Raw genomic sequence first — 25940 nt, 5'->3', positions numbered from 1 at the left:
TACATATAAAGAAGATCAAAAGAAAGAGAATAGTTGAAAAGCTGATAACTTATTAACGCCAGCAAGGTTTTAATTACGTAGTTAAAACTAAATTTATTAGTAAGGTGTGGAGCATGTGCAATTTTAAGTGTAGCTATAAAACAACTAGAAACAAAGTCAAAGCAATATATAAAAACATAAACCTATATATATGCCGCTGAGAAGAAAATTAAGTAACATGAAGAGAATACGGATTTATGTTATATGAAACACTAAAGTATTTTTCATTAACTTGTATGATAATCAAAGCACATGTATATTTATGGGCATAAAATAAAACCAAGAATCAATTTTAACAAAATACTTTATTATCACTCACTGGTTCACATTTAAAAAATTCTAATTCTTCCATTATTCAGATATTATACAATAAATTAAGTATTTTAAATGTATAGGTAATTAGATAATAAACTAATCTAGTTCAAAGAATTTTGTAACCATTTCTGGCGAAAGATAAAATGATAGGTATTTATTCTAGGAGTATGTTTTGATTGGCAGTATTGTAATCGATCTTTAAATAATATTAGAAACCACTACTGTATTTACAATTTACTATTACGTATAATGTTGATGAGGTATGAAGTGCATCACTTTTTCCATAATGCGATGAACGCGACACCTCTACAACATGTGCAAAAATATTGCAACATCACTTACAAAGTAATGGAGAAATCTGAAGCAAACTACGTTATTTAAAATAAAATCGAAATTAAATAGGAATCAAAATAGCCGAAATTTGGCACCTTTTACAATGACTAGTGTACTATTAGCTCTGAAGAAATATAATAGTATTGAGTCATACAAACAGGTCACGTTAGAACCGAGTAATAATAAATAACGTTTGATAAATTGCGATTCCTTCTCCATTACTTAGAATAAAACCAAAATGCATTTAAATATGAGCAACATTTAAAATAATGCTGCTTTGGATTAAAAATAACTCTGCTTTATTTTACTCTCTTTTGGCTTTCTGAAACTAATCTTCAATATCATTGTCAATACGACTACTGCGAATTCCAGTGTTTCCAGTCCAAGGATAAATATCAGGACAAGGCTGACAAGTTCTCATGTATCGTACTCCAGATTTGTGCCATAAGTTACACACTTTTGGATTGTTGCATCGTTTTGGCCGATTCTATACAATTACCAGTTACAACTCTATTTTAAAACATATTGTTAAAAACTTACGGAAAAGTCACACTGGAAGGGTTGGAATGAATTTAATCGTGAAATAGGTGTAGGATCTCGGACCCACTGGATAGCTTGCCAGTTGGTAACCAACCATACATCTTTCATTTCCAGAATGCTGTCGAGAAAATTGATGAAACCTTCTTTGTGATGTGGTTGTGTAAACCATGCAGCGTGATAGAACAGGCCAAATGGTGCTCTATACAGAGAAATCAGTTGTTAGGTGTTGACTTTATTTCATGTCCCTGTTACCTGTTGGTTGTGTAGTGTCTTTGGAAGTTTTTAGTTAACATTTTGAAAACACCTTCGGCATCAGGAGGGTTGCTACAAGCGTCTCCCATTGAGCATCTTCCTCCGTTTAAATCTTGCCACATAACCATAGGTACTTCCCATACTCCAGGATAGGAACGTGTAGGGCATGGTGGGATCATGCAGTCGTGGAATAATTTGTAATCAAGGGTGTATGGCCAACTTGGCGGTTTGTTTTCATAAATAGGCATGGATGAGTCGTACGTGAAGTTTGAATCGTATAACATTTTGAACATCTTGTTTCCACCAACCTGTAAAAACCAGAGATGATTAAATATAATTAATTAAAGCTGACTCAAGTACCGATAAAAATGGGGCTCTCATTCCTCGGACGTCTTCCAAGTGCACTCCACCATAAGCAGATAATATTTCTCTTTGTCCGGCGACTTCGCGTGTCCATTTTTTTTGGGAGAATTGTTCTCCAAAACTGTGCCTATTATCAGAAACAGAATTAAAGTCATTTTGGTGTCATTAACTCTGAATTTTGTTAGTTTCTAAGAATCGAAATATTAGTAGAAGCGTCGGGTTAAAAGCCTACGTTTTGTTCTATTTCAATCGACAACTGGTTATACAGGGTGCATATGATGATACTTTGTGCATTTTTGTTCAATGAACTTACGATACTGTATGAGAAGCAATTTCATGACCATCAGAATACAAGTTTTGAACTTGACTATAATCAGTCCATTCATGAGAAACGTAGAAAGTTGCAGCAATTGGACATCCATTGGGGTTGGTTCTCCCCTTTTCAAACAAATCACTATACAAGCCCTTGTTCAAATCATTCACCGAATCGTCGAAGGTGAGAAGCACGAGTTGTGGCACTTGTTCGACTGGTAGGTCGGCTATGTTGTTAGTAGCAGCAACAGAAAAAGAAGGAAATAAGTTAGAAACTTATAGCGTTTATATGTAAATAGAATTTAAATTAAGTGCAAGTAACAGATTTGAGCAGGACCCTGGGCCAAAAATGGGCCACTTACGACACGGTGTGCGATGCCATCTCATGACCATCGGCATAAAGGTTTTGAACCTGGCTATAATCAGTCCATTCGTGAGAAACATAAAATGTTGCAGCTATGGGACAACCATTGGGATTCCGACGACCACTTTCAAATAATTCTATATAATACTGTTTGTTTAAATCATTGACAGCGTCATCAAATGTAAGAAGAACTATTTGAGGAACTTCTTCAACTGGTAGATTTCCTATTTTTTATATAAATTAGTTTCTAAATTTTTATTTGTTTGGATAAGTTATTTATACGAACTAAACCTACCCGGAATTTCTTTTCCTCCACAACTGCAGTCAGGTAGTAAGCAAACGTCTTTTCGGCATTTGGCTGCAGTTTTGTCAGGTTGAGGTTGAGGGTAAATTGGGGCAGGTCTAGACGGAGGATATCTATAGATGTCGATGAATTCAGAAGCTTTGGATACGATAGAAGTGGATGGTTTCAGAGTCGGGCGAGGCCGCCTGTAATTTTATTAAAGTCACACACGGGCTAAACAAGGAATAGAAACGAAAAGATTTATTTTAAAAACAATACTTAAACACATTTTTACATTTAAACAAATTGCACATTTTTATTTTGAAAAAGTAATTATAGAGATTAATTTGATGTAACTGACAACTTAATTCGGATTAGTTTAGTCCTGAATTAAATTGTATTTCGCCTTTTCAAAATCGATTAATGGCAAATTAAAATTTCATTCTCACTTTTAAACAAAAGTGAATTTTCGATAAATGTTCATGTTTGGACGCATCAAAACGCTAATTAGATGCTAGCATCTTGATGTCATATCAGGCGAATCGGAGGGTTATTTAATCGTACGACTGTAAAGGGCGCAAAAAATAGTAAACATGAAATTGTGTAATATTCGAGTTATTTTGTGACGTAGCAAATGGCGGAATTGTGCAGTCCCGAACAAAAAACTTTTACAACAAAACTGTTACAAAGTGGGTTTTTGTAGATCTTGCCGTTTTTTGAGAGAATTAATACGGTAACGAACAAATCAGTCTTAGCCTTGCTCCCGTATTAGTTAACTGAATTGTAATATTTGTCCGAATAAATTACTTATTTCGTGGTTCAGTGCAAAATTGATTAACAATGGGGGCTGTATCATCAGTGCGAGCGTGTTAGGTGCCTAATAGACATTTAGTAGTGCGCGATTTTTCTAATTTCAAATTATTAGTGAGTGCCAATAGGGGAAATGGAGGAAGCAATCATGCTATAAGGATCCGGATTAAAGGGTTAGTCAACAATATCTTTTAGTGTGAAATTCTCCACTGTTGTTCTTGTCCTTAAAATGCTGATACTTGATTCCGGCGAAAATGGTATTATTATAGGACACAGGATAAATAAAACTATTAAATTCGTCGCGACGTTTCGATACTTTATTGTATCATCTTTAGGCGAAGAATTCTTGTTAGTTGAATACGGGAGACATGGCACAGTCAAGGAGTTCTTCCTTCGCGGAAGAATATAATACCATTTTCGAAGTAATCAAGTATCAATACCTTTTAGTTTTTTTAGAAAAATCGCATTTAAATTTTATTTAATATTTTCAACTGATTTAAAAAACACATTGAACTGATTTTGTGTTTCTTTATTTTCAGTAGGTCCGTTTAAGAAGCAGAGGCTAATTGCTACAAAGAGTAGCAGAAGAAGATGCCATATAAGGTCAGTGCACTTTAATATTTTCTTTATTTGTTTAACGCCAAGTGAAATGTATAAATTTGTAATTTTTAAGTGCAACAGTAAGTATTTATTAAATTATGGATAGAAATTAATTGTGTTTTAGATAAAAATGTTATTTCTCAAATTCTTTTTAAAAATTCGTAGAAAACGAGTGCGAATTTACTTTAATAATAATTTTAACGAAAATTTGGGAGTTTTTTATGTTTTAAGAAAACAGCAAGAACAACTCTAAGTATTGTACAAATTTATATTTTTTCCAGAATAAACGTTTAATTGTTTTTTATTTCAGAAACTGCAATGACTAGTGAGTACATGTTGTAATTTTTTGAGTGTTTAATAGACATTTAGTAGTGCGCGATTTTTAAAATTTTAAGTGATTAGTGAGTGCCAATGGGGGAAAGAAGGCAATCGTTCTACAAGGATCCAGATTAAATGGGAAGTCAGCAATACCTTTTATTTTTTTAGAAAAATCACATTTAAATTTTATTTAATATTATCAACTGATTTAATAACACATTAAACTGATTTTGTGTCTCTTCATTTTCAGTAGGTCCGTTTATGAAACAGAGGCGAATTGCTACAAAGGGTAGCAGAAAAAGATGCCATATAAGGTTAGTGCATTTTAATTTTTAATTTTTTTGTTTATCGCAAAGTGAAGTGTGTGAATTTGTGATTTTTAAGTGCAACAGTAAGTGTTTATTAAATTATGAATAGAAATTAGTTGTTCTAAATTTTTTTGCAAAATTTGTAGAAGACGAGGCTGCTACCAAACAGTATAAAAGTAAATTTTGAAATTCTAAAATTAAATTCAAATAGCATGTGAATTTATTGCGCATTTAATCTTTCACGCCAATTTATAACGCGTCAACTGTACTGTAATTTATCAAAAATAAAACTTTTTAAAATTTTTGTTGACAATGCGTTTCCGAAGATATCAATTTTGAAATGATTTATATGCTTAGAATTAGAAAATTTTGAATCTGTTTTTAATAAAAAATTGTAATATTTTTTTGTAATTGTAATATTTAAGAAGATTTTACATAAAACCCTTGGTAACGGTTTAGAATCGGTTAAAACTACTTACGATGCTGGTGTTCCTCTATTGACAGTGACAGTAACTTCATTGTTGACAATATTTCCTCCATTAGCGTAATGTGTGGATCCCCTGCCTCTAGTACTGGTTCTTAAAGAAAAATGTGTTATGAGTTGTGGTCCATTACAATCGCGAGTGCATAATAAGTTGCAGTTCACCACTCATGCACATTAATTTTGTTCTTTACTTATAATTAACCTGATTATTTCTACCAGATGCGATGACAGAATTACCGTATGTATATGAGATGAGATCAACTATATGTGTTAAGTGTGCTAGTGTTGTTACATGTCGGGATAAGAGGAGTCCAAGTCAACTTCCAGTCTCATAGGTTTCGAATTAATAGAGTGATTGGTCATAACATAAAGCGTGAAAGAAATATCAGTTTGGTTAGGAAAAAGGGTGCAAAGAGGTTAAAGAAAGAGAAGAGACGGTGATCCATGCAAATTATCTAAATTTTGCAACAATATACGACTATTTTAAGAGGAATAAATACCTCTGATGCTTTGGGTCGTGGCATTTTGAATAGGCATTTTGATTTTCGTGACATTTTACGTTTTGCCTTTGCGTTCCCCCGACTGCAATTAGTGATTTAATTGCAGTGTTAACCCGGGATACTCTGGCAGGAATTGAGGTACTGGGGGAAGAGTCTGTAGTTGTGGTCTTAACAGTCGAAGTCGTCGTCGTTGTTTTTGTTGTTTGTGCAACTGGTTTGGGATAAGGCTGTATTTTATAATCTGGAGATTGATCAGGTTCTTGCTTTGGTTTGAAACTATCATCAATTAAATCGTGTGGTGGGGGAATTTCTATAGTTGTGCGGAAACGTTTGGATTCAGAAGACACATTAAAATGGTTATATGGTTCTACGTAATGCCGCAACTTGCTCTCTTCATGAGAATTTATTATTTCATCATCAATGTAATAATCATCTGCTTTGCTCGGATTATAAACAACGCTTATAGACTCTGAAGACACTGGTAAACTTTCAGAAGAAGTTGGAAGTTTAGTTTCTTTGGTGGTTGGTTCATCAATGTATTCGTCCGATAGTTTTTCTTCGCTAGTTTGTGAATGACGATCATGTAAACTATTTTTAATATTATCAACGTCTGAAACTAACTTTTCAGCAGATTCAAAATTTGAGCTTGTTACAGTAGATAATCCATAATTAACATTAATAGGACTGATTAATTTTCTTACAGACTTTAATGTTTTATGCGGTTTAGTATCAGATAAATTAGGAATAGTAGTGCTGTCAGTAAGAGATTTGGGTAAAAGAGATTTGAGGAAAAATTTTGGAGGTGAATAAGTTGTTGGAACAATAATAGTTTTATTTTTTAAGTCAGAATTATTGACGGTAGAAGTTTTACTAGACAATTCCGTAGAGACTAGAGTAGTTGACCTGGGTGATTTAGTAATGTAATGAAATATAATGGGTTTTTCTGTTGTTAAATGCTCAGTTAACGCAAAAGGCGCTGGCTTGTAAACAACTGCTTCTGATAAAAGTTTGGATTGTGTGTCAGGTAAATGTGGTCTGAAGGTAGTGGTTTCGTCTAGTCCAAGGCTAGAATTATGTTTGGGATCAATGGTATGAGGAGTTAAAGGATGTGGTCCCGGGTCATCTCGTAATGTATTAATGATAGACTGTGCTTGTGTTTTGTTCTCATGGGCTGTGACTGGAAGTCTGCTAAAATAAACGGTCTAGCATCAAAATACTATTAAAATAAATCAATTTTCTAAATTAATGACGTTAGTCCTTGCACTACAATAAGCGCTCAACTATACTATTAGTATGGTTTTGTTAGAACTACTACACATTTCTTGTATTTTTTGTGGGGGAAGTGGAGACAATACAGGAATCTAAGATACTACAAAAGACGGGCGAAGCTTTTCGCTATGATTCTACAATCCCAATATGGTTATGAATGAGATGTAAGCCGTCTAATTTCTTTTCAGTTTTTGTAGTACCTTGGGACTGTACTCTTTTTAGAGGGAAATGTTCGTAAAGTCGTTGTTCTAGTGGTAGTTTTTCTAGATGTGGTAGTAGTAGTTCTTTTAGTCGACGCTTCTTCTAAATAATTCAAATCATTCCTGTCTCCCCTAAGATTATATTTATACACAGGTACTAGAGATGTATATTCAACACTTACCTTGTTGGTTGTCTGTTTACTTGTCTGTACGCGTTTTGATCTTCCACCTACAAATCAAAACAATATTAGCAATGACAGATGCAAGCAAACAATGTTGCACCTGACGTACTTGACTGTTGTAATTGTTATCATCGTTGTAATCAGAATTTGAATTCGGTTGGTAATTGTAATTATTCTGAATATATCCCGAGGTGCCGCGCTTGGGAGCCTCCTCTTGAGTTGATTGGATTACCGGTGATGGAGTTCTCCTGTAGTGAGGTGTTTGACTTTGAGCAGCGTTGTTGTTATTATTATTATACTGCTGCGAGTAATCTAAAGGAACTTAAAATTACTTCCATACACTTATTTTAGTAGAAAACTAACCGTCATCTCTATACAACTCAACATCATCATCGTATAAGGCATAGTAAGGATCGTAATTATTATTATTATATTGGCTGCTATTATATAAAGCCCTTGCGGTCGCTGTAGCTGTGGAAATGGCTGGTTGTACTGGTGCGGCACTACTTGTGTCAACCCTAAATTCAATTAAAGTGTCACAACACTCAACAGAAAAAATATATTGTGCGTTGGAATATTACCTTACTTTTTTGTCATCGTCAGTAAGTCTTTGTCGTTGTTTGCTTCTCGAAGGTCGTGTCGTCGGTATTGTCAATTTAGATTTGCGACGTGTCGTATATTTTGGTTTTTGTGTGGTCGAACTAACAGTAGAGGATGAAGCAAAGGTCTCGCTCGTTAACAATTTTTTGGTTGTAGGACGCACCGAAGTTGTTGCAGTTTGTGGAACTCGAGTAGTTTTTATTACTTTGAGAGGTTTTCCTTGATATTTAGCCGAGTATTTCATTTCACCATTTTTACTGACATTCACCGGTTTATTATTATTTTTTTGAGGATAATCGTACTCTTCCTCGTAATAATAATCATTGATTGGTTTCGGTAATGTTTTTAAGGTAGGTTTAATTTGACTAGAATAAATTTTTTTCGGCGCTTCATTTGTCTCATACCTACCCACGTCATCTTCCTCATATTCGTAATAGTAATACTCGTTCGGTTGATCAGTTTTTGGAGGAATTGTGGATTTTGGTTTAGATTCTACCTTTTCAACTGGGTTTGGGACAGTTGTAGAAGGCTCTTCACGTAAGCCAGACAAAAATTTGTCAAAGTCAAAATGAGGATTTGCAAAAGGGTTTTCAATACTTTCATATTTATTTTTTGTATTAAAATAAGAAGCAGGAGGGCCAAAAAATTGTTCAGGAAAGTCAGGATACTCCGCTGTTGCTTTGTTATTTTCTTCTTCTTTAGAGTTATCACTATACATGGGGGTACTTGTCGTACTGGCAGTTGACAGGTTAATATTGGGGTTTGTTATTTGAATAGATGAAGTGTTGTGGTTTATTATATGTGTGTGTTGTGGGAGCATTAGATTTTTGTGTCTGTAGTAATCTATAGTATGTCTAAGTTTATTTGGTTCTCTTAAAATTGGTTTTATTGGTCTAAACGTAGTAATAGCCGTAAAATAGTCATTACTAGTTGAAGTAAAAGGTACTTTTTTTGCAACTGTATGAGTTGGTACTTTATGATAATTGGGAACAAAAGGTTTAAATTCGTTATCAATCAGTGGGCTTGGTACGAAATTATTTTTTTGATAACTAGAAGAAAAAACAGGATTTTGTAAAGGAGGGGGTTGTAGTGTATAAGGACCTATGTTTAATCGCGATGTTTGAAAATTTTGTTGACCACCACGCCATGAGGTTTCAATGGAACGTATACGACTAGAAATAACATAATTTTGAGTTTGTCTCGTCGTATTGTCCGTGAGTTACCTTCGTTGCGTTTGTCTTTTACGTCTCCTCTTCAAAGTCAAGTCATTACTAAGTTTATCGTCAATTGTGCTAATGTTGAAATAGTCAATTTGATTTTTTTGAAATGTTTATTACTCACCTGTACTGTTGCTGTTGTGGTTGCTGCTGCTGTTGTTGAGTACCAAATGATATAACCCCTATCCGTTCACTCCGTCCATTGTAAGTCTAAATAAACTTTTATAATTTGCTTCATTTAGTTTGTAAACAACTTACAGGAATTGCATTTGAATGTCTTAACCCATCCCTGTCTTTTTGGACTTGACCAACTGTAGAGGGTTGGCCTCGATAAACACGTTGTTGGCGATCGCTTTCGACCTCTTCTGCGGGTGGAAGAGTTTCTTCTGCATCCGCATAGAGTTGTTGCTGTTGGCGTTGCTGTAATAATTTATTTAAATCTTATATTTCAACATATTTGATTGATCTCACTTTTATTATTTCTTGTTGGTTGTGTTGAAGTTGTCTGGGTTGTCCTCGAGAAGTAACAATTGCTGCCGGTTGAGCCGGGGGTGGTGTTGGCGGTGTGTAACGTGTTCTAGGTTCCTCTCGGGTTCTGCTAGGTGGACTTGCTGATGTTGCTGCCACTGGGCCAGATATTTCAGCACCGTCACATCCTACGTTTCTTGGCCAGTCACATGTTTGTAATTCATGACTGTACATGAGTCCACCTGTACAAGATTCCAGCAAAGCTCCTCCAAAAACACATACGTAGTACTGCGTGCAGTCATTTGGGTGAGGGTAGTAGCCGAATTCTTCCGGACAGTTGAAATTTGCGACAGTTTTGACTTCACTTCCTAAGGCTACATTTCTACTGACCTTCCGCTGACATAAAGAAATATCTGAAACAAAAATGTAGGTGTGTCAATGGAAAACAACAAATTTACTTATTATTCGAATTTGTTTCCAAGCTAAAAGAAAATCAAATATTTTACTCAGTCTTATAATGTCAAGAGCAATCTGCTAATAATTTACAAAGAATAAATGACAAAGGTATATTATTCTTTATACTGAAAATAATTGTGTTTTAATTTGTTATTTATTGTTGTCATAAAATTAGTTACGTTTCTACAGTTATACACACACCTATATTATTTTCCGTCTTACATAGGAGTGCGAAAATTTATTGTTAAGATTAGATAATTTATTATACATTGGGCCCACGTACCAAAAGAAAAATTAATTCAAAAGATCATAGCTGCTCAAACACTCATATTATACTAACTACATATTATATAAGATAAAAGTTGGCACATTAATATTCGTTTAATTATTTGCAATTGTACAGTTTTTGATATTTTTTAATACAGTCACTAAATATGAGTTATTTTGTGTTTTTTATTAAAAAAGTAAACGTGGTAACATTCCAAAGCAATGAAGCTCTAATTGTTAGTTCTGAGTACAATGTTGCCATTTCATGCACTGTAACATTTTCACGTGATATACAGTAGGTATAATATTAATATTTACGTTAATCTAAAAAAATATTCAATTAATAAATAAAATAATCGTTTTAAAATGTTTTCGTAGTAAGATGATCTGATATTTTTTCGCAGCTTTCTAAACTCTCACTTTACTAGATAAATCTTTGGATTTATTGCACTATTTTTGTATATTAAATTGGCTGCGTATTCAAATAAATGTACTGTTACAAATATTCGTTTGAAGAAAAGATTTATGAATATCCACGAAGATAAAACAACCATTTGACTTGTTTCCTAATGTGTTTGTAGGATGGATAATGCAAATTGATTTTATCGCAAAACTTCACCGAGCGTGCATTTAAGTGTCACAAATATAAATTATGTGCCAATTTGTCAAAGCGATTTAACAAAATGTTACCATAAAATATGCTTAAATTTTATTGTATGATATCAATGCGTTTATTCAAACGTCATAAACAAAAGCAATTTAAAAACTTGGGGACAATAGAAAGAAATCAGACGGAAATCAGACGTGAAACCATTAAAATTATGTATAATTAGGTCGCAAGTTACTTTCTATTATGTAAACAGTTGGTAAGTAATATTTAACGGTTTTAAATAACCAGACCAATTTGTTGTGTTCGTGTATTAAGCCGAGAAGCTGAAAAAGAACAATAAATTGCCTTAATTTATGCGAATTTAGCTGCATCCAATTTTCCTATTTAATTTACTTGAACATCGATGAGAGCACACCATAATCCAAGTCTAGCCAAGAATTTTAAATTGTTTAGCGTTACCTCATCGATAACGATCTATTGTATGATTTTGGTGAAATGGTTTTCAAGTTGAAAATAATCTCACTACAAGCAATTTCACTTAACCTTGACCCTTCAATAAATTGCATAGATGTAACCTTAAAAGTCAAACAAATTAACAGGATGTTATTTATATTTATGTAACAATATAATTGATATAATACGGATAACAATCTGAACCATATGTTAATAAGTTTTTTTTTTGCAATTTTGTAAGTTCATCACTAAAATCAATAATTCAAGATAATTTTGTACTATAAATAAATTAAGAGTCCTTCAAAAATCGAAAATCTAAAATCGTCACTCTGTTTTCTTCTATTTCAATTAAATAAGTTGCACCCACATGGCTTTAGTTTATTGTAGAAATAAAATAAGACCACATAGGCAAAAAAGCCGCAACATGAATATAAAAAATATTGTTCCAGAGCTTTAAATTTATTTCTTCGTGGAAAAGGATAATGTTACTAGTGGGAGTTTTTGTTCCGATTTATTTACTAGATAAAAGTGATCATGAGATTTGTGTGCCTAAGTTATGGCACAAAGTAGGCGTCTGAAACAATTATACCAGAAAGGTCAAGGTTTGCCATAACCGAAGAACTTTGAACCATGATGACCAAAAAAGTTGCTTCAGAAAATTTAAATGAATGATCTAGTTACTTATATCATATTTCTTTGTTGGATTTAGAGTTATTTATAGTTGTAGGTTTAATTATTTGATAAAATGATTCTGTAATGTCAGTTTAGTTGTAATCGTATTTTGGCAAGTTCTAGAAATGATAACAAAAGCTCTAAAAACCCGTATTACACTTCGACTGGCTGAGCATGACTCTAGTATTCTCCAAGTAAATGACATTTAAACAGGGAAATTAATTTGATTTTTCCATTCATCATTTGCACCAATCGTAAAAGCTGTAATAATTCAAACAAAGTAAAGAAATGAACAAATGATAGAAGTAAAGTGTCGATGTAGCAGACAAAAAAAATAAAAATAAAACTGACATTTATTCGCACACCAGCCGTGCTGTTGCAATGATTTGATAAGACCTAGAACCGGTTAAAAAGTCGGGCATTTGTTTATTTTTTTAGGCCGTGTCTGTGCTGCCGGCAACAGCACCCGAATGAGCTGCCGGATTTTGTGAGTTTTTTTTTAAATATAGACAAATTTTTATTTTTTAAAGGGGATGTGAGATAACTTTTGAAGTACTAACAAAATAACATTCTACTCATCTATAAGTTTCTCGATGATCTTCCTCGTGCAATATAAAAAGGTAAAAGACAAATTACTGCTTAAACAATTTCCGTACGCTATATGTCACAACTCTTTTTGAAAATGTCGACTTATTTTAATAAGAAAACATATTCAAATATTATTCAACCAAAAGTAACTCAGATCTTTTATAAAAAATGGTGGAAATAAATGAATGTAATGTGTTATCGCAGTTTCAAAATCTAAATAAGTGTCGTCAAAAATGTTCTGAAAATTTCATGAATGTATGTCTTGTATAGAATGACAAAACAGTGATACCCCTGAAAATTTTGTCAATGCAACAATGCTGACTTTTAGTTTGTTTTAAACTTGTAAATTATAACAGTACATTCATATATTCAGTACTTATTACCTATATTAATCTGCAACAATCGTATTTTTTTCGTGCGTCATTGTTGGCAGTGGAGGCACTACTTTTTTTAAATTCGTCCAGTAGGTGCGGTAGTTCACTTTTTAAATGTAATTTTAAGTGTAATTGCGGATCAAGAATTTCAAGTCATGTATAAATAGATTTATAGACCAGAACAAGTGAAAACATTGATAATTTTCTATTTTACATAGGGAGCAGAGCGTAATAACAGACGTTTTCGCAAATGACCCACATTGCCAGTAAAATTTAATTCATTATTCTTTATTCTCACATAATATTAAGGTTCAATTGTGTTTTCATTAAACGATCAAGATCTTTCGTCATTCAAGATCTTATCTTTTTATTTTGTTATTCGGAGGCAACTAGCTAGAGACCTTGTTTAATTATGTTTTTTTGACTATTGACAAAGGTCATTTTAGTTACCAAGTTTTTGACAAAAATAACTTTGATATTTAGCTAGTTACAACTTAATTTAATTAAACATATTCTTATCTTAGACACTACAATTACAAAAAGAAAAAAAAATTAATTATGTTTAAATATTTTTTATATTGTCTAAGAAATATTGGCAAATAATAAAAGTGAGAAAATCGATTGTCAACACTTTCTTCAAAATTCAGCTTTTTTACTAAATCCAATTTTAATCACTTCAGTAATTGTTATTGTTTTTGCGGGCCTTCATGGCTTTAAATTTGTTTTTTTAACAAAAATATATTTCTAAACATATTAAACAAATTGAGACACAAAATACTTACACATTTAATGAGCATTTCAAAGTAAAGTTGTTAAGCAGGCTAATACATTATTGACTTCAAAGTTTTTTTTTAATGTCTACATTTTCAAAAAATTGCATTTGAGGGTCAATTGTTTAAAACATACAATTTTGATGATGAAATAAATATTATAAATTACCAAACTTGCTACAATTTAAAGAACAAAAACGAAAAATGTTCTACTTTTGTAATGTTTTAAGGTTGTTTAAACATAGTTTCTTTGGGTAAAGGTATTGCACATGCTGCGTAATTATCTTTTTATAATAACCACAAGAATTTATTTAAATCAAGACTTTTTTATTATTTCAATTATAGGATTTGCTAAAGAATAAATTTCTTGTTTTTGGGCGTTGCAATTTTAAATTTAGATTAGATAACAAAAACAATAAATATTAACATAAACGTTATGTAATTTAATAAACGGTACATGTCTTCGAACAGTTGTTTCATTCAAGGTTAATCTAAAACGTAACAAAAATTTATCTGGGATGTTCCGTAAAAGATTAATGACTTGATTTAATTGTCTTTACGTAATATTGACCTTAACGTACGATGCTGTTAATTACGGATCATTGCCAGAAATTAATGACAGGCACCAAAACACGAATTATTGCAAGACAAAAGCACGATTCTTTATATTGCTTCTGAAGCCTAGCAACCTGGAACCTGAAACTATTAATGAAAACTCGTGAACGTATTGTGTAATCGAATCACAATAAATTGCAAAATTCAAACATTTGTAAACACTACAGTTGAATTAATTTTGACATTAAAAGAGTTTTTCCTATTTTTAAACCTTTCTCTTTAATCACATTTTTAAAGGTTTGTGTCAAAGGTGAGATATTATTTTTTCATATAAATATTTCAATTAGAGGACAAACAATGGATTTTACAATTATGACTATTTGATGAGCAAAGAATAGTTGGTTACATCATTCGCAAAATGTTAAGTCCATTACAATTATCTACGCTTGCATTTAGCTACTATATTATCTAACAGATAGCAATGACATTTCTGCTTTAGGAAATCTGCTTCTGAAGCAGATTTTTATTGAAATGAACTTTTTGAGGAAGCAATATTTATAAGTGTTTTCATAGGAAAAAGATGTTACAATAAATGTAGCTTAAAATTGAACATTTAAATAAACAAATACACTTTAAATTATCAGAGGCAAAAAAATTAACCCTGGTATCTACAAACTATATATTCGAATATTCCTCTATTGTTAAATAGTTAATAAGATAATTATAATGTCCACATTCTCCAATTTAGTCTATTATTACCTGATATCTTCAACGAGTGAGCTTCAAAGCATCATTTTCTTGTTTAATAAGTCTAAATTCCAAAAACTCCTGATTGTCATCATAGTGCAGTTGTGTTAATAAAAGCTTTATAAAAGCAATATTTATTTCTGTATTGTCCGCTAACCACTTCCGCTTCGGAGAGCGAACTTTTAGTTTAATTTTTTAAACATTTCCGCGAAATAAATCGGTTTAAAGTGTAAACCAAAAACTGCAGCCGAAGTTCATGTTTTTTAACCACCGTTCTCCTATTGTTCTATTGTTCCAATTTTTTGAGTAAATCACGTAAAATTGTATGACCAGTTTTGGGCTTAACAATTAGTTTTGTACGTGTTTTTCATTTAGAAATCAATTGTATTTTACGGGAAATGGTCGCAAAATGCTATAAGCAAGTCATGTTTTCCTCTCGCAAGTTTGCAGCAGCTTATTACATTTTCTAGTTGAATATTATTTATATAGATCAATTCGTGATAGTTGTCTTGGAAGAAAACGTGCGAGGTCGGTTCGTGGCAATTGTTCGGGTGTGGCCAAACGACCTTCCATTCGCTATATCCTTATGGTGTTTTTTCCCTGTATCTGTGTCCACACGTAATCAAAATCATTTATATGTAAGCTGAAGTGTCTAGTTTTCGTCTACATAAATATTTGGCAAGGCCTTAAGATTCAGCCTTGACATTCACTCTTCATTCGAGAGTGCGAATCAAATTAATGCTATTATCATTTGCCACGGTTTACTTTCATTTATCAGAGCTAAATAAAATTGTGTGAGAGTGTTGTTTATCAGAAATTTCGTGGCATTTACTCTTGCTAACATTAAAAGGTTGAAGGTTGCTTGACCAAAGTATACAGAAAATGATTACTACCAAAGTGGCAAAAACTCCGGTATTTCCAAATGTCACAATATTGGAATTTACAGTGTTTGGCGGAAATTTTGATAGAACGAAGATATTTCAGGCGAGCTTGCTTTGTAGCAATTTTTTTAACCTTTTCAAAACTTGTTAGTTATATAACAGACTTCTTTCCGCCCTATTTCCACTATCTACTTTCAGGAATCGAGAATAATACCAAGGTTTTTCATGATACACCACGCCCTCTAAGTGCATTTACTCACATTAAAGCATTGTTCGTGAATTTAAATTATTGTAATAATTAAGACAATAGGTCCAGTTGCATTTATAATTTTACTCCTTTTGTAAGTACAGGCTATAGCGGTAAAATCGTTGAGCAACTTATTCACAAATAGCAATTTTCCTAAGTATATTAATCATGTGACTGGTCGCAATTACTTTCGGTTTCTTAACTCCGTGCTTTACATATTTTACAAAAATTTTGTAATTAGTAAATTTTTATTAAATTTTTGACCACACCTTAGTTGCCTGCAAGGGTATTACAACAGCCTCATCTTCACTTAGTAAACAACATTAAATTTTATTAAAATATTTGACACTCTAAACTATTGCATAATATTCTAAAGAATGCATAATTTTATTGACAAGAAAATAAATAGATACTTTGTTTAAAATTTTTATATGTAGTCGTGTTATTACGGAATTTTAAGAAGGGAGAGATGTGTACAAAACACTTTTATCTAAAGCTTACTTTTCAGACTATTACATTTATTTTAATTATTACTTCTTCCAACAAGCATCTAACACCAAAACCTTATTTGGTGAAGTTATTACAAATGTCTGTGTTTTACTTTCATTTGCATCATCCAGCATCTTCCTGTTTGTAGATGCTTATTTGGCAAATTCTTGCATCATTTGTTAATTAACGAGGTGACCTTAGATTTAAAGCATAATATTCAGTTTTCTATAACATGCTTTTATTAGCAGTACACACACATGGAACTCAAAATTTCGTTTCATTAAAGAACTTCCACTTCAATAAAAAGACCTAGTTCGTGATCATTAAAATTAACAGGAAATAAGGTGATACAGTTTAAAACTCATTTCTATTTCTATTATTTTAATTTGTAAAATATTAAATAAAACATTTTTTTAAATAAATAAAATTTAGTGAGATTGAATTTGTCAATAATAATAATATATAATGTTTATAACGTTGGTTCAAATAATTGAATTCTGCGATCTTTACTTTAAAATTTTTCTGTGAAAAGCGTCAAAATGCTTGTTAAATTATGATTATCACTTTTATCAGTTTCTATTTTTTTGATTTCTGTTAATCTGTTAAATAAATTTTTAATTATCATAAACATTCAAAGATATAACGATACATCACTCTGTAATCACTTACGTTTAGCAATTTACCTCTGTTGAATTTCCTATAGTAGGATTCGGGTGACATTTTGCAGTTTAATAAGATTTATATTTTATTAGCTACAGCAATCTACTATTGAATAAAGTAAATGGCATGTAATTTGTTATCACTACGAAATAAATAAAAAAGAACAACAGGGTAAATAAATAATTGAAGAATAATCTGGGGAGAAATAACGAAAGGAAAACGTGAATAAAACTGAGTTTGCGACATTCGCTTCAGTGTGATTGTGTGCCACTTACATACCTTATAAAAATATTGTGAAGTAGATTATACTTTCTGTAGAAACTTTGAAATCTGTATGTTTTAAAGAGATCACATGAGAAGCGTTAAAGTTAAAGAAGGGTAACTATTATCCAAGTCGTTAATAACGTTTTCACGTTTATTAACTTATAGGTCCACGGGGAGTCTTCAGCTCATCTTTAAAAACGTTTATAATATGTGTTTACATATTTACACATATTTATTTTTTTAAATTCCACGCGTTTTTTAAGTAGAGAAGGTCATTTTTTGCATTAATTTGAAAAAACTTTCACTCTACTTGCTTTTTCGTGTTGTGTCAATTTTGGTAGCCAAGTAATATATTTTTAATTATCGACCTTAATAAATTTCTTTAAATTTGAGTGAAACGAACGCGTCAAATCCGAGGTCACTTTACATAAAATTTTAGTGTAGACAGAATGTTACACGTAACTGTAACTACTTTCACTGTTACATATAATCCATTCTAGGCGCGGGTGTTCTCATAAACCGTGTTGCTGGATAATTAACCTCTTTTTACAATGCCATTGTTAACTAACATAATATAGGATAGACGTAACCGAATTAAATTTTTCCCGAAAGAGACGTCGTCCATTTCACTTTTACTTCGCTTACTGTCCCATTGAAAACGAAATTCCACACACGAGCTGTATTTTAATGAATAGCATACTATATTGTTTGGTTTCGAGTCCACTGTGTTTATTCAAGGAATTTACGGACTTGTCTTGCAAATATTTGCTGAATGCCTGGGAACGAGATGAGTTAATAGAGTGCGTCTTCTGTTTTTGAGTACATTTTGCCTTCTACGTATAAAAGATTCCTCCCATTGAGTTGGCTGCATTGTCATGGTGTTGCAACACTGTTATTACTTTTATAAAGTGTATACAAATCAACGAGACGTCGATCGTATTTTATATTTATTACTCGCAAATCATATAATAGCGCAGAATTTTTCTGCTCAATTTGAAAAAGAGAAAGTAAAAAATGTTACATAAATAACAAATTAATGCATCACAGTACGAAGTAAATTTACCTATAAATATGATAATTAAATATACCAATTTCTCCTTTAGAAATATTTATCGCTCTTTCTTGTTATGCTCTACTTGGTGCAGCGTATGTGTTTATGAAGATTTACTGTTTATTACGTACAACTTCACACGCTTGATTTAAATGGTGTCTTAAAAAACTTCAATAACTTGGGATTACTCCTCTAGAGTGATAAGTTTCCCAACTTCCTCCAACGTCTATAATAAGTTTAGAAATTTGTTGTAATTTCTCTTTAAAGCACGTCTTGCTTAACTAAATCCACAGTGCGGACACGATTTTCTGTTGAAACACTACCGATATTAAGAGCGAATGTTATTTTTAAATGTTAAGGTAATTCAGACCAGTCTTAGTGCAAAATAACGATGTAATTCGCTGAATTATTTAATTCCTGTTTTTATACAGACGTATCCTTGAATTTGACGTTATTGATTTAGATTTATTTCGCAAATGCACTAATTAATTATTTAAAGATTACACTTTCCGCAATTTGTTTATCCTTTTAGATACCTTGTAGTTTTTGAAGGCAATCCATAGTTAAGGTGAATCATACTGTTTTGATGATAAACAACAGTAAATAAATTCTTGATTTGCTTCAGCTGCTTGACAGCTGATAAACTTTTAACTGTGAGTACTGACAGCAGATGTTGCACTTCTGAGCGAGTAAAAGTGGATTTCGAAAAACATTTACACGTTCTTATTTATGGGCGTACTTTGTATTAAACGGTAAATGTATTAAAATTATATTAAAATTCTTTTTAAAAATGTTTTACACATTGCAACTGGCGAATCTTTGGTCTAATAATTTAACATGTCATGCAAGATTTTAAGATTAAGATATGTAATTATCTTGAAAATTTAATGTTTTTTATCTAAACAATGTTATACTAGAGTTTTTTTTAATAAAGACAATGTTTACGCTTTTTTGAAACACTTGTAGAATTTTATAATTTGATTTTCGTTTGTTTCCTGCATATATTGTCATACATATTATTCAAGATATCTAAAATAAAATCAGATTCTGTGGAAACATATTAATCGCTACTAATAACTCAAATAATTAAAACACAACTTAATTAAATACATTCTAAAAATTTTGTGATTTTTTTATGTCAAAGTTCCTTCGCTATAACTTGACTGACTTGAGAGTAACCGAAAATTAACACTGCCTTTAGGTTTTTACCACCTTCTGTTGTCGAATATAAAACTAGTGCTTGCTCTATTTTAGTACCTCCACGAAAAACAAGGAAATAAGTAGAAATGACACGTAGTGAAAGTGATACGTTTAAGAATAATGTAGGGGTTTCACTTGTTCATAGTAAAACAATGTTGTAAATACTAGATAGACATGTCTTTAACAACAATCTCAAATTAATCGATCTGCTTAGAATACGTTCTAATAGAGTAACATGTTGAAAGCGAATAATGATAGAGTAGGTATATGAAATAAAACATAAAATGATATATTTTTAAAATTAGCAGATCGGGTCACGAGACTGATTGCAAACTGGTTATAGATATTTTTATGTGAAAACTGGTGCACATTAATGGTTTTGTAACAAATGTCAAAAAGCTGCAAGAAATAAAAAATAATAACGTCAAGTGCCCTTGTGACTAAATCAGTGATTAGAAACACTACTTTCACCGTGTTTCGTCTGATTTGGAATTGTATCAATATTCAGACCACGTAATTTGTATACCAAAATGTGTCCATAGGACAAACGTGTGTAGTGAAAGTGATAAAAATATTATGTATGAATCTATGTCTGAGTAAAATTTTTAAATAAGTGATTAATTAGCAATGAGCATGAAAACATAGTTGTGGGATATTATGTTACACAATAGGACAAAACGATTACACAATGCTCGTCAATTATAATGTTATTATTATTATATTAGCTAATTACGATACTTTAAGGTTGTTGTATTGTTCACTTCTCTCATTAAGAAACTTGAACTTCCAGTGCCTCACCAAGGTATTTTTCAGCAAATTAAAAGCTTTTTTAATTTAAATTTTAAATACAATTTAATTAATAAGTAATATTATTTTTTAATGACTGTGTTCTACACTGTCATTAACACTTATTTTAAGATGCTGTGTGAAATTGGTGTCACTATTAACCTAGTATTTTTTTTTGCATTTTACACTTTTTGTACATTATTATTTTATTTTATTATTCTTGTCACGACATTACATTAGTTTAGGATATTTCAATTAAAATCCCATTCACGAACTCAGACTTTTCCACCCGGATTTTAACAATAGGAACGTGTACTAGAATGAAGGGTATAAAGGTTGGCAAATCTTTGATAAGTAGAAAGTTGCATCAAACCGAATATTTCATAAATTTATTGGTTCAATTAGTTTGCACTGTTTCTAAATTTTTGTGGGGGAGTTGCGATATTGTTTAAAATCAATCGCTTTCTCTTTACTATTATTTACATTTTATTTAGATTCATGAAAAAAACAGGGAAATGAATTACGGTGAAATTTAAAGTATCGGAAATTAATTTTATGTGATCAATCGATATTTTAAGGATTTTAGAAAAAAACTACCTGAAAACTTCGCTACTGAGTCTATTAATCAATCATAAGTATTATAACATTTTTGTTATGAATAATTTATTTAATTTCTAGAAATTGTTCTGTACAGAGAGTCCCAGTTTTAGTGATGGTGCAAAAATAAATATTTCTAATTAATTAAAAAAGAACTTTGATATTGTAAACGATAGAGGATTATTAAATAAATATTGTGATATTTTGATATTGTACAAAATTTGTACTTAACAATAGACATTAGTTGATATGATTTAAATTTAGAAAGATAATTTTTTATTTGAATTTGTTTTAACATGAAGCAATTTTTCATATTGAAACTTATTAAAATTTATTAGATTTATTTATCGGTGATCGTTCAAGAGGTAAATAATCATTCGGTTATAATAATAATTAAACCGAGCGGAATAATTGCTTTTCACTTTGTTTGGAAGTCACTGTGTAAAACGTTTGTAAATAGAATAAAATGTTTGTATTAATAATGACGGAAAAGTAGAATAAACAAAAATAATGAGTGTTGCAAACATGCACGTGGATAACGGTTTAGCCATGCACAAAGGAGTTGTAGGTATCTGCTTGAATAAGAGTTTATAAGGAAGAAGCAAAATTATTTTTTTGATTGAGCAAAATTTTATCAATTTCAGATTGTCTCAAACAATTAATAGAAAGTATAATATTAGATAATATGTCGTGAGAAATATCTGTGGAGTAACTAACTGATGGGAAATCATCTTCAATAAATATCGCATTATGCAACGGTTTTGTATTTTTTTGCAATTGCCTGGGTCAAAATTACTAACTGGCACAGACATACATACATATTTGTGCCTCAAAAATAAAGTGAGGCAATCTTATTGAAAGTAAATTATAAGTGTATTAATTATGCATATGGGTCAGTTTGTTTCAGTAGTTAAAAGAAAAACACGTAGATCTAAAAATTCTACATGAATTTCTAAGTCTTAATAGTTATAAATTAGTATATTTAGATGTAGAATATAAATAGTTAATGATTAAATAGGAATATAAACATTATAAGACTTCGTGTGCCTCAGGCGTATTGTTACCTAACCAAGATCCATAGCTATGCGAAAGGTCAGGCATATAACATGTTGTTGGATGTCACATCGTTGACGCACCGAGCAATTATTAAAGAGTGCGTTTTCGTTAATGACGCACTGACATTTAGCAAAATATAAAGTTTTGACACTCCACTAGTTACAAAATTTTATGATTGTAAAAATGTGAAACACTTTCACTAATGAAAACCTATTTGATTTTCTTTATCTTGAACAAAAGCAGATACTTTCATTATCAACCTTTCCCTTTCAAACTTGATGAAAAAGGTTTTGAGACTCTTACAAATTATTATTGCACCCTTTCAGTTTAAATCTTTAATCGCGATAAAAATCTTAATAAAATTCGGGTCTACTTATAGCTTACATAATTATAGGCGCTATGGAAACTCGTTTATGCAAACTTGTCAACTGTACTCTTTTTTCCTTGTTTTAATCATTTCTTATTCATTTATAATTAGTGGTTTGGAACCGCTTTCACATTTGTTTGGTTTTTGAGTGCATAGTGTTTTGTAAGTTATCCTTTACGTATTCTCAGTTATTCCTTATTGCCTAAAGGATGCTTAAATGTCAGGGACTCTTTGAAGCTAGGACCTCACGGTCATCCAGTTTGCAAAAAGTGATTTCATCACGATTGACACTTCATACTTTTCATGTGTATGTATTGAATTTTGATAAACAATTTATCTTTGATCGATATTTACTGTACCTATAATCTCCTGAATGTTGCTTATCCTTGACATATAATTAAGAGTCTATATAAGAGTGGCCTTGCTTTCTAGTGCACAAAGACTAGGTGAATAAGGGTAGATTGTTTAAAAAAAATCTAAGGTATAGAATCTAAAGACTTGGAAAGGTTACACATTTAGTTTCACTTCACACTAAATAAGGTTGAGTAGCCTTAAGCGTTTTCGCTGTCCATTTGATAGCATGTGTGATACAACATACAATATAGCATCAGCTGTTTAGATTCCCCAGAAACCTCATTTGAAAAAGAGAGTCGTGAATGAATGATTTTGAACCGCGTGCAACAATGTATGTGTGCACAAGAATCAAAATACTCATACATTGGGCTGGGAAAAATTTTTGATTGCATTTTTTGAAAAACTCGAGACTTACCAAAGGAAGCCAGTAGAAGTGTAACAATGGCAAAAAGTGTAACCATTTCCATAAAAGTGCACTTATAATAATCCAGTTGAAATGTCACACGCAGGAGCTAAAAACACTTCCCCATGTAGATACCGGAACGAAAATTCTCCCCAAATGTGACGGCGAGTACGCGCAACAAGCGAACTTATCGCAACACGTGCTCGAACTGACTGGGTCGCTATTGAATCAAAAAGTTGTTCTTAAGTGAAACGTTTCAGTGGGGGCTTGAGAGAAAACTAATTCCCCACCGGATCGTATTTTCCCTTCACAATAGAGCATTCACTTCGCAAAATGCCGAAGACCTTGCAAACCGCCCTCGCTTAAACCACTTCAGATATGATATCCGTGCGAGGGCCCGGATTCTGCCGTCGCCGTCATCACCCCGGATCAGCACCAGAAACGGAATCACAACAAATGCTCTTATGAAATTATTATTTCTTAAATTTGATATACCTACAACCTACCCACTTATATGCATATGCTAGAGGTTTTGTAAACAGTTGACGCAGCTTCTCTTTTGCCAAAGATATACAGGTTGCGCCAGAACTCGCGCCCCAGAGAAAAATGCCATGTAAGGTAAGATACCAGGAACATGGAAAAAATGTTAAAAAAATTCTAACTAGAAAAATTTCGAAGTTATGAGAGTTTAAATTTTGCACTTTGACTCAATTTATTTCCGTTGGAAAAATAATTTTCCAAGTTTTTTGCTACAGGTTATTAGAAGAGGAAACAAGAAAGCTGTATCCTAAATTGTAACTCTGTTTAATGTTATTTGTGGCTTTTATTGACAAAATTTTTGTACCTTTACTAAATAATAATAAAAAACATATACAAGAACATCAGTATTATTAAATAGACATAAAAATGTCAAATCTCAAAAAATAAATGTCAAATTTTTTTGACAGATTAAATTTTTTAAACTTTTTTTCCCTGTCCCTGCTATCTTATGTTCTCTGGGGCGCGAGTTCTGACACACCCTGTATAATTATGCTTATTTAACGAAAATTTAAAATTACATTTTTTTATCAAGTTATGATTAGTATACGAAAAAATAATATAATAATAATAATCATAAATAAGCGATTCTAAGCTAAAGGTTTTTTGTTAACTAGTAATCAGATGCGGTTTTAGCACATATCCAAAATTTTATGGAAAATCACTATAATTTGAAGTTGTCACCAAATAAATTTTTGTAACTAAAATAAACAAATAATCACCGTTACTCATGTCCAATAAATCTGTTCTATGTTTGAAAAATAACTATGTTTTCAATAGTAGATTTGTCACAATTAGTATTTGACCAAAAAATTATCATATAGGTTATTATAAAAATTGCAGAACTCAAAAAATTAGATTTTTGAATTATTTTCTAAAATTTCATTTCGGAAAGTGTATAATTTAAGCAAAAACGCTTGGTCCCATATTTTTTGTTTTAGTAACACAATTTTAGAGCGTTGATTGTACACGCAAGTAGGTGATACTTAATAAGTAACGTTAAAGAAATTTCACAAGAGCCTTTTTCCTCAATTATTTAAAAACTAGTACTTAAATTGGTTTATTAAGAAAGTCTCAGTTTCTGCTTGAGTTTCTTTCTTTAATTCATTATGACTATAGTTGACAAAAAACTGATAATGTTTATTAGGATATACCAGAGTGATACAATATTACTTTTGTTTGTGCTGATATTTTTAATTAATGAGTTTTGTATTCTAGAAATTTTAAAATAAAAATTTACTTGTACCATGAGTGTACTTTTTTATGTTGTCATGTGAAATAGGCAGCACTTTAGGCACTATCTATCATCTTCATTCTTACATTTGCTATATCAATTTTAAACTTTATTCTTATTTAACCCAAATAAAGTTTGCAATAATTAAATGCAATAATTTAAATAAATCAATTTTCTAATTACATGTGTTACAGAAGAAATAATTAATGTAGAATCTAGAACACTGACCCTTTTCCAATTAAACGTGTCGTCATTTAAATACATGCACCACTATGTCGAAAAATTTTTAAATTGTTTTGAAGTGATTATTTTTAATAATAATAATAATTGTATTTACAGACCCCCAGACTGATGGTTTAGATTCTTACAGAAAAATCCAGTAATTTCAGATTTTTAACCAAAATAATTTTTTGTACATATGCATTCATAAAAATTTGTATAAACAATATTTTTCATTGAAATTAGTTTAGTGTGTTTCTGTATTTTTTGAAGGCGATGACATTTTTGGACAAATATGTTGCTCAAATCCTTCACTGTTAATTATTGTTGAATTGATGTTTCTTAT

General features: G+C 31.4%; 1 protein-coding gene across 10 annotated transcripts; it reads right to left on the bottom strand.

The window, feature by feature from the left end:
- Positions 1-325: 325 nt before the first annotated feature.
- Positions 326-23871, bottom strand: LOC123006716. 10 transcript variants are annotated; one of them, XM_044401403.1, is made up of 18 exons: positions 23617-23871; positions 9761-10170; positions 9548-9709; positions 9414-9499; positions 9296-9364; positions 8054-9244; positions 7836-7990; positions 7582-7784; positions 7473-7519; positions 7291-7422; positions 5822-7009; positions 5317-5415; positions 2814-3007; positions 2517-2742; positions 1840-1969; positions 1480-1787; positions 1228-1426; positions 326-1174 (listed from the first exon to the last, which is right to left on the bottom strand). In XM_044401403.1, the coding sequence occupies exons 1-18, from the start codon at positions 23666-23668 to the stop codon at positions 1016-1018; spliced, it is 5010 nt and encodes a 1669-aa protein (XP_044257338.1). In that variant the 5' UTR covers positions 23669-23871; the 3' UTR covers positions 326-1015. The 10 variants fall into 10 exon arrangements, with proteins under 10 accessions (XP_044257338.1, XP_044257337.1, XP_044257339.1 ...); XM_044401402.1 differs by lacking the exon at positions 2517-2742 and adding an exon at positions 2156-2381 and having other exon boundaries at positions 23617-23869; XM_044401404.1 differs by lacking the exon at positions 2517-2742 and adding an exon at positions 2156-2381 and having other exon boundaries at positions 5822-7006; positions 23617-23869.
- Positions 23872-25940: the final 2069 nt, after the last annotated feature.

Source organism: Tribolium madens, unplaced genomic scaffold, assembly GCF_015345945.1.
Source record: "Tribolium madens isolate multiple individuals breed KSU strain unplaced genomic scaffold, Tmad_KSU_1.1 Scaffold_2;HRSCAF=44;Tcas5.2_LGX, whole genome shotgun sequence".
NCBI lineage: Eukaryota > Metazoa > Arthropoda > Insecta > Coleoptera > Tenebrionidae > Tribolium > Tribolium madens.
The sequence above is the reverse complement of the archived record's forward strand: the minus strand, read 5'-3'. Positions and strand labels throughout refer to the sequence as shown.

Bases quoted from the DNA above. Each gene is read 5' to 3' on its own strand.
- LOC123006716 (XM_044401403.1), bottom strand. From the start codon at position 23,668: ATGGAAATGGTTACACTTTTTGCCATTGTTACACTTCTACTGGCTTCC. The intron at 5,416-5,821 runs GTATTTATTCCT...TTTTTCTTTAAG, and splicing joins CACGACCCAAAGCATCAGAG to AACCAGTACTAGAGGCAGGG. The intron at 2,743-2,813 runs GTAGGTTTAGTT...TATAAAAAATAG, and splicing joins TGGAGGAAAAGAAATTCCGG to GAAATCTACCAGTTGAAGAA.